General features: G+C 40.2%; 1 protein-coding gene and 1 long non-coding RNA gene across 2 annotated transcripts in view; one reads left to right on the top strand and one right to left on the bottom strand.

Annotated features, from left to right (window-relative positions):
* LOC134674013 (uncharacterized) overlaps positions 1 to 15,081 on the top strand; it is a 176,741-nt gene that overhangs the window by 90,203 nt on the left and 71,457 nt on the right. The window lies entirely within an intron of this gene.
* Positions 11,349 to 15,081, bottom strand: part of LOC134673998 (uncharacterized) — a 109,974-nt gene continuing 106,241 nt past the window's right edge. Inside the window, exons 11-13 of the mRNA XM_063532053.1 lie at positions 14,432 to 14,502; positions 14,128 to 14,301; positions 11,349 to 13,232 (exon numbers count right to left, since the gene is read on the bottom strand). Of these exons, the coding sequence (XP_063388123.1) occupies positions 13,049 to 13,232; positions 14,128 to 14,301; positions 14,432 to 14,502 (429 nt within the window). The 3' untranslated portion in view covers positions 11,349 to 13,048. The remainder of the gene's footprint in view (positions 13,233 to 14,127; positions 14,302 to 14,431; positions 14,503 to 15,081) is intronic.

The following is a 15,081-nucleotide window of genomic DNA, read 5'->3' as shown; positions in this document are numbered from 1 at the left end:
TACATTTTTTCCTTTCCAGCTAAATTCTCAACCATATTCCTTTTTTTTTACCTTTCATGTTTACTACCTATGCGGAACGCAGACAAATAGTTTAAAACGATCAAAATACTGTTTTTAGTGGAATTTGTGAAAATTAAATTTTATACAGGTGTAACTTCTTTTTTGATAAAAGTGTGTAAAATTATACATGATCTGCAAAACATCTTGTTTTACTGCAAATACACTGTTTTACTGTTTATTGTTTACCTTATTATAATGTATGAAGGTGTAGGAAATGTACACATATTTATGAGCTACACAACGCAGGACCAAATTCATTTTATTAGATATTAGTTAAGATTTATATTATTGTACTTAAATTATTTCTGGAATAAAACATTTAATACATTTCACAATGCCGAACAATGAGTAAATTAACATTCCCTAATCCCGAAGAGCCCAATACAATCAAATTATTGACTACACCAAGAAAAGAACCCAAAAAATAGCCTCAAACATCAAAGACTTATGCAGCAAATAGCACATAACATGCATGAACAGTCAACAAGCTCATCAACAATATATTGATAAATTTGTACATAATTTACCTTTTTGTAATGTGTGAAGGTGTAGAAAAGTATACATTGTTATAAGCTACACAACGCAGGACCAAATTCATTTTGTTACACACATGCCTAGTCAATGTTAAGTTTATTATTAGGTACTTGTAGATATTAGTTAAGATTTATTTTATTGTAAATTATTTCTGGAATAAAACATTTCTTACATTTCACAATGCCGAACAATGAGTAATAAGCAATAAGCATTCTATGCCCACGAACCCCCCAACAGTCAAATTAATGACCACACCAAGAAAAGAATCCAAAAAGTAGCCACAAACATCAAAGACTTATGCAGCAAATAGGCCACAGGGGCACTTTTACATGTCAAGCATTCAATGCCCACGAGCCCCCCAACAGTAAAATTAATGACCACACCAAGAAAATACAAAAAATAGCCACAAACATCAAAGACTTATGCAGCAAATAGGCCACAGGGGCACTTTTACATGTCAAGCATTCAATGCCCACGAGCCCCCCAACAGTAAAATTAATGATCACACCAAGAAAATACAAAAAATAGCCACAAACATCAAAGACTTATGCAGCAAATAGGCCACAGGGGCACTTTTACATATCAAATTATTACAAGCAATATAAAAATAACCAAAATTACAAAAAACTATTACAAATATGGTTCCAATGAAACAGTAGATACTTTATTAGAGATGTATACAGTCTCTAAATGTCGAAAACACAGCAAGACAACGCAGAACAATGAATAAATTAGCATTTCCAAAAACCCACGACCATGCCGTCAAAAAGCATCCATACAATCGAAATTGCTTTTCCAAAAAGACACCTGTGGCCTATTTTATAAAGCTACAAGTTACAATTTACAAGCGGAAGTCTCGTTCTAACACATAGGGTTAGAAAGAGACTTCCGCTTGTAAATTGTAACTTGTAGCTTTATAAAATGGGCCACTGGTGACGATGGTAAAGACTCCTAGCCTGGTGCCGTTTGAGCGGGGCCAGGCAAAGAGCATATAATCACTACGTTTTAAGAGTCGGCACTCTCGAACAATCCTCGAACCGAATTATGAACGTACATATCCCAACACACCAAATACATGCTTAAAGATCTCGCATCCAGGCCATAATTGTTAAAAAAAAGAAAAACCACACAATACTACCAACACAAAAAAAACAACGCTAGGGCTCGACACTTCCAGTACCTACTGTTTATCGATATCGATAAATGTGCGATACCTACTGTACTACCTATTAATAAAATAAAAGAACATTATATATATATAAACAATTTTATTTTACATGATAAAAATAACATAGTTTATTATTCAAGTAGGCATATTACAATATGCTGAATTCGCGCGCATTCTTTTTTAATCTGGTCCCTTTTTATTGAAGGCACTGGATGGAGAATGATTTCCACAAATGAACTTGTTTCCATTCAGCTTTTGAATAGGTAAATAAATACGCCAAATCCTCATTTCCTTTTCCTCAGCTTTGCCCATAATCGACATCTGAAATAAAGAGATTATCGATAAAATTGGTCGTACACTATTCGTGTCATAGGTTACTTAGTTTTTTACTTAAAAATACTTTATTCACAAAATATTTTCGTTTTAATCATGGATTGTACACGACTAAAACTAATTAAATTAGTAACTGTTAACGACTCAAAGTAAAAAATGAAAAAATTGCATACAAACATCAGTTTACCGACCTGTTCGGATCAAGTTGGAAATTTGGCCAAAAATGCGTCAGTAGTTAGTTTTCTTACACACCCACTACAAACTTCACATTTCCTTAAAGATTTGGCCCCCATTTAAATAACAGCTAAAGTTATTTTACCAATTACAATAAAAAATAACCACGTATTTCCACTTTCACGACAATTCAAATGACGTTTGACGTTTTACTACCAATCATACCAACCTAAAGAAAAGTAAGTATAATACGTCTATGTTAAAAGCAAGTATGGTATGTGCCACCAAAATGCAACAGCAGTCATTTTAATTCGATAAGATTATTTCTATGCCTCAATGTTGGTAACAAGGGCTTTCATAATTTATCAAAGTATGGGGTGTCGATGGGCTGGGGCCAGGCTTCGGGGCCGCGTGGAAGGCGACCGGTAGCTTATCTGGCGTGTGTGGCGTGGTGGATCGGATTTCTGCAATAACCGCGCGTTATATGCCCGTTATTATAACAATTTTTCACAACAAAAACTATTTTTGGTGCACCGCCATGTTCCGTGGACGATTCGTTCGAACGAAATTCTATTCTATATTTTACTATTTTTACTTTTTTTTCAAAATTGGAATGGAACACTAGAACGCTTAGATTCCATTTCAAAATTTATATGTAAATGAGTAGAAATTAAAAAGTGGCAACACTGTCCTTGTCCTGTCGTCCCTTTCAAACCAATATATAAGAAAACGGGACGACACTACAGTGCTGCCAGTTTTTAATTGATACTCTTTTTGCCAAGTTGTATGTATGGACTTGGCGGTGTTGCCCATAGCTAACGTCAAGTAAAAAGGTAGGAAAATGATAGGAAAGGAGGTAAATTCGGAATTTTGAAAAGGTTGAGTATAATCGTTGAGAACGTGAAAATTTGGTGAAAATCGTGAAATAAATTATAGTGGTAAGCCCACTTGGAGGATATAACCACTCCGAGTAAGCCCACGTACCCACGAGCGCTTTTACAACGCGCGTTAAAAAAGCATTTGAATGGCACAAATGGATACATGTGTATTTATTCACACGACAGCGGTGGCGCTTTTTATCAAGCGTTGTTGGATTTTCGACTTTAAGCCTTGGACGGTAAATCGAATTTAGAGTGCGGACAGATTCAATAGCTTTTTTAACGCGCGTTGAAAAAGCTCTCGTGGTAAGGCCCCATTCGCACGGCAGCTTTTTCGACGCGCGTTAAAAATATGTTTTGAATGACACAAATGGATAACCGTGTACGTATTCACACGACAGTGGTGGCGCTTTTTATCAAGCCTTGTTGGATTTTCGACCATAGACTTATAATATATAAAGACGTAGTCTCAGCGAGCTGTCACTGTTGCCACTTTTGTTTAGTGTACGATTAACAATGCGGCCCACGTTGCTGTAGCCATGTCGATAAAGTCATATCGATAAACTATCGACATTTCTTGCAATTTTAATTTAACTTCAAAGGCTTAACGATACCTAAAATGACCAAAAACGCTTTTATTCTTTATTTTGGTTATCAGATCACAATGTTTATAGTCACGCCCCAGCAGGGAACCAAGGCAAAGTTCAGATATTTAATTAAAATACATAAATACCTCCTAAAATAGGTGTACCGCAATAATTGAATTATATTACTATATTATAATATATTCATTATCCATTAGCATTTCAATTATGTTTATGTTTAACGAAGATATTGAAGCTTCAATTAATCGCTATTTCGTTCCGCTGTGTAGCGTTTATCGATATATAACATGATTAAAATCGACTTTTCACATCCCTAAAAGAGCACAATGAAAGCACACATATACGCTTTTACGCACACATACACAGCCTGGGCGCATCAAGAAAGGCAACACTTGATTTGAAGTCCACCTTGTCAACTGTTATGGTTGTCCTTTTTTGACAAACGGCATTTTTAAAAGAGCGAGGAGAGAGAAATGATACTAGTTGCTGCGCCTTGAAAGAGAACAGAAAAGGTTGGGCCCTTGTTTTCGACCTTGGTCGTTAAGTCGAATATAGAGTGTGGACAGATTCAAGCGCTTTTTTAACGCGCGTTGAAAAAGCTGTCGTGCGAATGGGGGCTAACCATAGAGGTACAATAATATAGAGATGACACGGGGGAGCGGCCAAACGACCGAACGAAATGCACTTATGGAAATTTCAATAGGGGTAGCAGAGAAAGCAGTATTATTGCTTTTCCTTGTCAGTCTCACTTTTTGTTTGTTCCCCACCAAGTATGGTTTATGGTGGGCAACAAATAACCCGACCGAATTACGTAGATTGTTTTTGGTATGTTGTCAGGAATGTTAAAACGTGTTTTTAACCGACTTCCATTTCATAGAAGGAGGAGGTTCTGTATTCGGTTGTGGCTATTTTTTTTTTCTATGTACGTTCACCGATTACTCCGACATCCGTAGTCCGATTTGAATAATTCTTTTTTTGTTTGAAAGGAGCTACCTCCGAGTTGGTCCCATTTTAATTTGGTTCTGTTCTGATGATGGGATCCATGAGGAATTGAAGGAACTCCTCAATTTTTAAAGGCACATGCATGATGATTTGGGTGTTTTCTTAAGCAACTCGAGCATTTTCTTCCGAAAACCACCACTTTGATGAAGTAGACCTGATGATGATGATTGTTTTGATGATAATGAGGATGATTTTTTAAATGTAGTATGTTGAGCGATTACTCCGGCACCTGTTATCCGATTTGAGTAATTCTTTTTTTGTTTGGAAGGAGTTGCCTCCAAGGTGTTTACGTATTATTTTTGGTTCTGTTCTGATGATGGGATCCATGAGGAATTGAGGGAACTCCTCAGTTTTTAAAGGCACGTGTAAAGTGATTTCGGTGTTTTCTAAAGTAACTCGAGCATTTGCTTCCGAACACCGCCAATTTGATGTAGTGCAAGTGTAGCCTTACCACGAGTTTGACATTGACATATTCGCTAAGTTAGCGACGCTAATGTCTTCGAAACTTACTTCTTTTGCATCTCACTCGCACTAATATGCAAGTACGAGCGAGATGCAAAGAAAGCTACGCTACACGCGCTAGCGAATAAATCGATGTCAAACTCTTGGTAAACTGGTAATAAGGCTACTGATCGGTTAGGAGTTAAGGGGTCGGGTAATGGTGGTTGAAGGGCTGCTGGTTCAGGGCCGAGGGGTACGACATGGATCAGGGGTTGATGCGCTGTGAGGTAGAGTGATCGGGGGGGGTTGAGGGATTGGGTCAGTGGCGGGGCAGAGGATGGATTTAGTGTAGTGACAGGAATTATAATTTCCCAGTCGGACTCGAGAAAATTCCTGATTACATATTTATTAAAGTAGGTACACGAATTTAGTGTTAATCATGATGTTGTTTTTCATTTATGCGTCGCGCTCTTAACAATGCGTTAAAACTAAAAATGGAAAAATAAAAACTTTTTACAAAAAAAAGAAAACCGACTTCAAAAAGGATGAAATAAAATATTATCCTTTTTAAGTCTATGCGTTACCAACTGATATATTTGAAGTCGGTGCCAAGCCAAGTAGTAACAATACCCGTCAAAAATAATCAGCTTTATGACTATAAATCCCATTACAACTGTACTAATAACTATTATAAATGTGTAAGTAATTCTGTCTGCCTCTTTGTCGCCTTTTCATAGCTAAACAACTGAACCGCTTTAGATGAAATTTGGCAAGAAAGTAAATTCCTTGAATTGTTTTATATTTTGAAATGTAGTCCTCTGAATAAGGGACGGGAAATAACTTCAGTCCCAATCCCACGCTTGCGTGCCGACAAACATGGTACGAACTGTGGAAGGTTTGATCGTATGTTCTGAGGTGTGTTCTTAGGTACAGTCTACGTCAAAGATATGTTTACACTTTTGCACCTTACTCCTTTGTAATAAGACGAAAAGTGTAAACATATTTTAACGTCGACTGTACCTACAAAAAGTACGTTCAATGTCGTCGTGTAAGGCAATCCAACGTACATCCTTATCGAATCGCACCAAAATCATGGTATGCTTCAAAAGTTGGCTTGGCACCGACTTCAAACATATCAGTTGGTAACGCATAGACTTAAAAAGGATAATATTTTATTTCATCCTTTTTGAAGTCGGTTTTCTTTTTTTTGTAAAAAGTTTTTATTAAAATTGTCGCTTTGCGTATGTTTTGTCCCTCACGAAGGCACGCGTATAGCTTATCTATGTAATACTAGGTATATGCCTTGACAAATAAAACAACTGTATCTACTCTTATATATTTATTTGTATTTCACATCCACAGTCACGTTCGAAACCTCTTACGAAGAATATTTACACAAAAACTTAACCTTACATTATTTTAATAGGTACATTTTCAATTTTAAACGACTCGGAAAGACGCTAAAGGAATATCTACTCTATATCCATAAGACATAGACTGAAATTGCTAGCGAATATTGTTGGTTTTTTTTCTAAACACTAACACATTTACTGCCGTTTTCGTAGCGCTACTCTCGTAGCTGATCCCAGCGTTTCCCCGCTTTGTATAGGAAAGCGACTACTAACAGAACCCGGCACTCAATGTGCTAGAACAGTTTTAAGTTCCAAAGATCGAGGAATAGGAAACGGTTCTAACAGTTATATTCAAACTACGTATACAATTTGTACTACATGAAAACTGATAGAGACCAAGCTAAGCGCCGAATTCGATAGGTCAGACTGTGCAAGTGTTATTCCAACGCAAATTTCTATGAAATTGTAACGTTTAATAGAATAGAATAGAATAGATTTATTCGTAAGCACAAACAATCGGAACAGTACATAGTATAAAAGAAAACACAAAATAAGATTAAAGTTCCACGAAATGGCCCCATCTCAGCATGTTGCTGGTGGCTTCCAGCGCTGATCTTCCGATGAGACCATAATAACACTTGCATAGTCTGTTCGATCAGGCGTGGGTCACTCCAATTTTAGTGTCTAGCCATAGCAATTGCCGCGCACCGCTACGGAACCACAGAATAAGTAATTAGTATTATCATACAGAACGGCCACGCACCGCCCCGCCCCGACTCGCATTACCTCGCCCCGCGACTGGCCGCGACATGAATCTGGCGGACTTCTGGCGTCCTCTCAGTAAAGCGATTTAAGCGATTTACCCACACATACACAATGACGCGTGTACAGACGTGCCGCGCAAAGATATAAAAGCAAATGATTTTTGATGTATGGCGTGTCCGCCCCGTGACGGAACGGGGACGCCTGAGGGGCTACCGCGAAAACCGAAATTCGCAAATTGCGGGGTTCTTTCTCTTTTACTCCAATGAAGGCGTAATTAGAGTGACAGTGAAAAATGCCCGCAATTTGCGAACTTCGATTTTGAGTTTCGAATGGATCTTCTGTACCTAGTACTATTATTTATTCTGTGGTTCTGTAAATCTGTATCAAAAGCGCTTCCAAATTAGCTTGGTTAACTCTATTATAATTTGCTATAATAGCTATAGTATGTATACTAGAACTCTGGGCTATAACCGCGAAAATCGAAGTTCGCAAATTGCGGGGATCTTTCTCTTTTACTCCAATGGTGGCGTAATTAGAGTGACAGAGAAAGATCCCCGCAATTTGCGAATTTCGGTTTTCGCGGTAGCCCCTCTGTCCTGGGGCCTTACCAAGATGTCAGATGGCCTATCGCGAACCACGTTCGACGTGTTGCCCCTCTGTAAGTGTGACAGGGAGGCAACACGTCGAACGTGGTTCGCCGTAGGCCCTCAGAGATTGATGACTGATTGATGTGAGAGATTGTCAAAATGTGAGAGAATGAGAGGGAGTTACATAAGTCGCATAGCTCCGTCCTTTAACGATTCAGGCGGCCTAGCCAAGGTGACAATCGCCATCGCTTCGCGATCGAATCGCTTTGTGTCTCTCTATCATTCTTCCATATATTATTTGTGTGACAGTGACAGTTGCATTTCGTTCGCTACGGATCGTTAACGATTGGCATGTTGTATAAAAAATTTTAACTTTAATTTTAGTAGAATATATTTAAATGTAATTTTATTAACCCTTTAACCGCCAGAGTCTGATATATAAGACATTACATATCCAGCTCATTTCGCCACAGTCTGATAAATAAGACAAAGATCTGATTTGGTTTTTACAGCACATTTATAACTCCCGTAACTATGCCAACCTTACTCTGCGTGGTACAATTACTGTCGGTGGCGACACGAGCACGCTCGATCAAAAATTGCTGGCGGTTAAAAGGTGTTGTGTAATGTAAATGTAAATAATGTAAAAATATGAGCAAAATTAGCTTGAAATAAATGAATTTTAATTAATTAAAAAATACGGGGCCAGTTTAGGTTCTAAACAGAATCGCAATAAGGACATCATGGCAAGGCCCCTGTTTCTATATAATACGTACAGTTGAAGATATCTATCAACTACTTTAACACTATTTGACAGTTTAAATAGCAAAATAGATTTTTTTTTCACAAAAATATACGAGATATCGACTATAATTGACGATAATACAAGCGGAACGTGAATTTTGGCGATTTTTATATAATTAATGGCAAGATATATTTCTATTCAATGCAAATACCACATACAAATATATTCTTTCGTGCCGCTATATCCCCTAGCCGCCCATACGTCAAACCTTGCCAAGCAAAATGAAATTTTATTTTGTCAACACAAAGTTCAAATTAGAATGGAACAGGAGACCTTTTTATAGGTCTCTGGGCGGTTAGAGGATATTAGAAAACAAGCGTATGATCCGCTTGGGAGTAAGCTAGTACCGTAGCCTACGTAAGATCAAAGTTTATACGTTATTGGCATGAATGTTTTTAATTACATTGACCATTGTACACGGTATTTGTAAACGTACAAATTATGAATAATTGAAACGCGCTACATTTTCAAATACTAAACGATGGTCAAACATCCTCCACTGAGCATAGTCGCGCTACCCCCTCTGCCTCGCATACGGTAATTTTACTTCATGTTCGAGTCGAAAGTGTCTTTGTGTGACGTCCGTGTCTTTGAACGGACCAATCACGGCACGGGACTTCGCTCACCTCGTCCCGCGCACCCCCGCATTTTTGGCATCATCGCTTTCATGAAATAATTGCTCTAAACTCGGTCTAGAGGATTCCTAGTCTATGGTCCTATCACTCGATACACTCATCTTTTTTTTACTTACCGAGTGTAATGCAAATCAGTAGCCGTACCATGAGTTGACCCTTGACGTTTACGTTAGCGATGTGAGCTGGATCGCAGTCTATCTCGCTCGCATTGATGTATTGGTGCGATCGAATTCACACAAACGCTAGAGTAAATGTAAAACGCCAACTCGTTGTAGCCGTGTTGGGCGCTTAACATTTTCTTGGTTGATCTGATTTATACTAGAGATTATTTAGATCGTGAAAAGTCTGCAGCGATTTTGATAGCCCACGCCAGGCGTGGCTCACTCCGCGATTTCGTCGCTTTGCTACAGGTAGCTAAAACTCCATCCGTTCGACCCCAATTTTGGGGTTTGCCATAAGCCGCGCGTGGCGCTGGCGCCACCTAGCGGCCACATCTGTGCTGATCGTGACAGACGCGTTTTGTTAGAGAGTGAGTCTTCTGTACCTAGTACTATTATTTATTCTGTGCCCACGCAGTGCAAGTGTCATATTAAACGTCAAACTTCTATGAAATTAAGACGTATACGTAACACTTACACTGCGTGGGCTATCAAATCCGCTGCAGACTTTCATTGGTGCGATTCTACTTGACAATGACAACTTAATTTGAAATCGATTTGGCGACATTTTTAAACTACAATCATTCTCTCTTATACAGTCGCCATCAGATATATCGGAGCGGCCAAGGTGTTCACAATATCTGAACACGCACTCTAACGCCTTGACAATAGAGGCGTGTTCCGATATTTGTGAGCACCTTGGCCGCTCCGATATATCTGATGGCGACTGTACAGCTGAATTAGAACTATTTATTACCATTTGACAGTCCATAACACTAGAAATAGTTATTTACGATACAAGTGCGGAAAAGATGAAATTCGAAACGAGTGGCGATAAATTAAAGCACGACCGAAGGGAGTGGTTTAAATCGACACGAGTTGCGAATTACCTATTCGCACGTGTATCGTACAACCTTTTACAGTACATTAAACTTTTAACTTTTGACATACGCACGTAAAGTGCTATTTGACGCACTAGTGCGGGAAAATAGGACCATACGTACTGTAAAATAAGTTTCTACATTAATTTAGCGCATGAAATCATAGTAAAACTTCAATTACAAGTAACCTTTTCCCAGGCCGTACCAACCTAAAGGCCTGTGCACACCGGCTGCGTGTGCGTGACGTGCACGTGCGCGTGCGGCGTTGTAGTATACAGATCCTTATGAGAGACGGCACACCGCTTGCGTGACGTGTGCGTGTGCGGCTCCAACATTTTAGCGCACGCACACGCGCACGTCACGCACACGCAAGACGGTGTGGCTCGGCCTTAAAGTGTCATACTATGGAACTTGCTAACTGTGTAAACAAACCGCCATATTAAAATTGTCTCTAAATGTCAATTTACTAGTAATTTTTCTTTACATAGTTGACAAGTTCCATAGAATGACACTTTACAAGATTCTAAAAAATCCAAATATATTCCAATTAATCCAGCTTTTATGATTCATTTGAAGACGTACAGTCAACAACAGAGCTATGAATACAGGCAAAGTGTCAAAAATATGTATACAGTACTTTATTGCCTGTACATTAAGGTCGTGTATACATATTTTTGGCACTTTGCCTGTATTCATAGCTCTGTTGTTGACTGTACATATCCCGAAAGTGCAATCTAATTGGAATCTTAAATCGAAATGATAAAGTTGAAATTATAATGGCGCGTATATGGTTGATAACTCGTACTATGCCTGGAAAAGGGTTAAGGGCTCCTCTACACGATGGGCCAACGCCGGCCACTCCAAGGGACGCATTTATGCGTTAGAGGGAGCAAGTGATATTGCTATCTCATTCTACCGCATCGCTGCGTCCCTTGGAGTGGCCGGCGTTGGCCCATCGTGTAGAGCCATAATACATAAATTACATTTTTTTTTTATAACCATCCAGCCATTCTCATCTTTGGCACTGACATATTTCTATTCATAAGTTTGTTTCCGAAAACACTTGATTTTTTTTTACTTAAGTATATCAATTTGAATTAATTACCAGCCTCTTTTAAAAATTGGGGAACACGGACAATCACTGTTAAAATATGAAATTAATATACTGAAAATATTTACGAAAAAAACAATAGTTTAGAAAACACGTTTTTTTAACTGTGTGCTCCAACTACTAACGTTATAGTGCGTAGCTCTAAAATAGAGCTCGACGGCTAATCCTATTGTCTATTGTTCAGTAAAACCGCTCGTGCCACGTGCCACAACCACCTGCATAAAAAATCGTTCGTACTTCGCACTTCGGTTACTGAGTGCCGGCGAGTCGAACGCTACAGAACCAGTCTAAAATGTGTCATCGAGATGCGCAACAAAGGCGCGTTATCGGAGAGCGCACCTACACTGGTTTTTTGAGCGTTGGACTAGCCCGCGCTCAGGTGCCAAATAGAATAATGAAGACCCTTTTTTGCAGGTAAGTAGCACGTGCGGTTTTACTTAACAATAGGATTAGCCGTTGAGCTCTATTTGAAAGCTACACACTATACCAAGATTTTTTTACATCACACTTTCGTTTTACTTGGTCACTTCTTTCTTTTGAGAAAAATTGCAGTGTAAATATGGTAAGAATAATTTCAAAACGTGCTTTTATTTAATATACTTTGCATGACCAGCATGCACTTATCTGAAAAAAGATAAATATGGAAACGAAAATATATCTTTTTTGTAAAAAAAAACTCATAAAAGTCACAACATTAATGTTTTGATTGTCCGTGACCCCTATTTAATTATAAATTATACATAATATGCGAAAAAATAATACGTAAAGAATATCAATATAAAACAAGAAACTATGTACGAATTTATGTGATATAATCGTTACATTTGTACCAAATGGGTAACTTGTCTATCTGACACCTTAAAAATAACTGGAGATGCACCGGATATTCGGTTACTATCCGGTATCCGGCCCTTATTTTAATATCCGGATACCGGATAGTGACGTACTATCCGGCCGGATACGTGATAGTAACTTGGCTTGATTTCGGAGTAAACAATGCGCACCTGAAAACCCTAAATGTAGGTATAGTTCCGCCGGCCGAATATTCGGCGGCCGGATACCGAATATTCGGCCGATGGTCAGGCCGATCATCCGGTATCCGGCCAAACAACTATCCGTTGCATATCTAAAAATTACTTTAAATCAATGTTTCATTTATAGCGTAAATGCGCGATATTTTGTTACATGTTTTTGATAAACTGGGGCCAGTCCTTAGGGGTGTCAACCACATTTTGCAGACAATAATTCTCAGGGCTGTCAATAAATCGGGCGTCACTACAACGCAGTTTTACAACACTTTCAAACGCCGTTCATTGATCACCCCCTATAGAGTTCGTTCAGCGACCGCTTTATAAGCCCGGTGGCTGTCTTCCTGATGATCGCTAGTACTTTTTGCGCTAGATAGCGTCATAATTCATGTCACATAGCTGTTTTTAAGGATGTCACATGTTCACAACACTAGAGCACAGGATTAATTTCTCAGTGATTAACTGATATTGCGCCGTCTAGCTTCTGATTCTGGGGTATCACTTCAGTTCTTAAAGTCACTGTTCACAATGTTATTTATTGATCTCCCCCTTTAGAGCTCGCTCGAGGACCGCTTTGGAAGCGATCTCGACGGTGACCGTCTTGCTGATGGTGGCCAGCTGGTCGTCCTGTGCGGCATCCGTTGGTTCTGTGAGGATCCGGAGTGAGGAGATCTTGGCCTTCTGGTAGGCTGTCACCGTGTTCATGCCGAGGAATCTGAAAATAAGGGATATTTTAATTTATGGTACTAATCAGTGGTGGCCGCACCAAGGTGTATGACGTGGGTTTCGTCATTACCAAACTAAAATGGAATTGGGCAGGACATGTTGCTAGGCAGAGTGATGGCAGGTGGACTAAAATGTTAACAGAATGGTGGCCGCTTTCAAATGAAAGAAGCGCCTGGCGTCCGTTGGCTCGTTGGGTGGACGACATCCGGAAAATTGCGGGTCACTTCTGGATGAGATTAGCTCAGGACCGGGATAAGTGGCGTACTAGAAGAGAGGCCTATGCTCAGCAGTGGGCGATAAAGGGCTGATATGATGATGATGATGATGATGAATCAGTGGTAGTTAGCGAGCCATTTGAGGGTAGATTTTTTTTACTGTTATTTAAATATAGTTTGTAGCTTTCTAATAGACCCCGACGGCTAATCCTTTGTCTATTGTTAAATAAAACCAAATATACAGAGTATAGCGGGCTACAAGATTAAGCAAATCAGCACTCTTATAAGAATCCTGGTTATTAAAAGTATATAATATTGCAGATACCTCAAAAACTGAGATTTTCATTAAGGGTAAATTGGCTTAATCTTACAGCCCGTCAGCTGTTTTTTTATGCCCTTCAAGTCTCGGCTTTGGTTTTAGGGACGCCCGATATAAAGAACAATTAAACTATTGTCGATACTTAACGCGAACTGTCGACATACATTTTTATTGTGAAAAGTATTCGAAGGTGGCAGATATTGATACGCTATACGCGTTGTTTGGTAACCTTCAGACATATAGATCACACAATTGACGGCAACGTAGCGCACATGCACGCCACGCACAGCGCCGTGCGCACCCAGTGCACCACCGTGAACCCGCGCTCCACTCCACCCTGTATTACACACCTCACAGCCACGTAGCACACGAGCGAGGCTGCGCCGGCGGCCAGCACCCTCACTACTGGGGATGTGGACAGCTGCACCGCGACCCAGGCGGCGGCGCCGGCGCCGCACATGCACGCCACGCACAGCGCCGTGCGCACCCAGTGCACCACCGTGAACCCGCGCTCCCACTCCACCCTGGTAATAAATAAATTATGATAATCAAAACGGCGACACTTTTGTCCAATAACTTTTGAAAATTATGGAGTCTTTAATACATTTTTTACCCTTTGGGTAAGGAACCCTAATAATTAAACTTTGAACATACCTGCTGGTCTCCTGGACGATGTAGGGTGTGTTGCACACCTTGCATTTCAAGCCGTCAGGTGTTTTGACACTCTGCAAAAGAAATACACCGTGTTTTTATAACTCTTTTGATTTCAAGGGTACATGAAGTCGGACCAAGTTAACTCAAAACGGACTTTGCAATCACAGAATGTGGAAGTGTGACACTTCCACACTTTAGTGTAGGTGCGGAGTTAGATGGATACAATATTTGTAAACTCAATTCAGATAACAAATTGTCATGATTTTGATGTCATGGTCTAATGACCTTTACGATCATCTTCGTGACCGGTCGTAGCAGATCCAGCAGTGGGGGGGGGGGGTTAACCTCTCCCAGCCACCGGCTGAGGCAGTCGTGGTGCACGGCGGACACGTCGCCGGTGCAGCGGCAGGGGTGGATGGGGGGCTCGGCTCGGGCCGGGAGCTGTCGTAGCAGATCCAGCAGTGTGGGGAGGGGGGGGTGTTACCTCTCCCAGCCACCGGCTGAGGCAGTCGTGGTGCACGGCGGACACGTCGCCGGTGCAGCAGCAGGGGAGGATGAGGGGCTCCGGCCGGGAGCTGTCGTAGCAGATCCAGCAGTGGGGGGTGAGGGGTGTGTTACCTCTCCCAGCCACCGGCTGAGGCAGTCGTGGT

This window comes from Cydia fagiglandana, chromosome 19 (assembly GCF_963556715.1).
Source record: "Cydia fagiglandana chromosome 19, ilCydFagi1.1, whole genome shotgun sequence".
In the NCBI taxonomy this organism is placed as follows: domain Eukaryota; kingdom Metazoa; phylum Arthropoda; class Insecta; order Lepidoptera; family Tortricidae; genus Cydia; species Cydia fagiglandana.
This window is presented reverse-complemented; position numbering and strand designations above follow the sequence as displayed.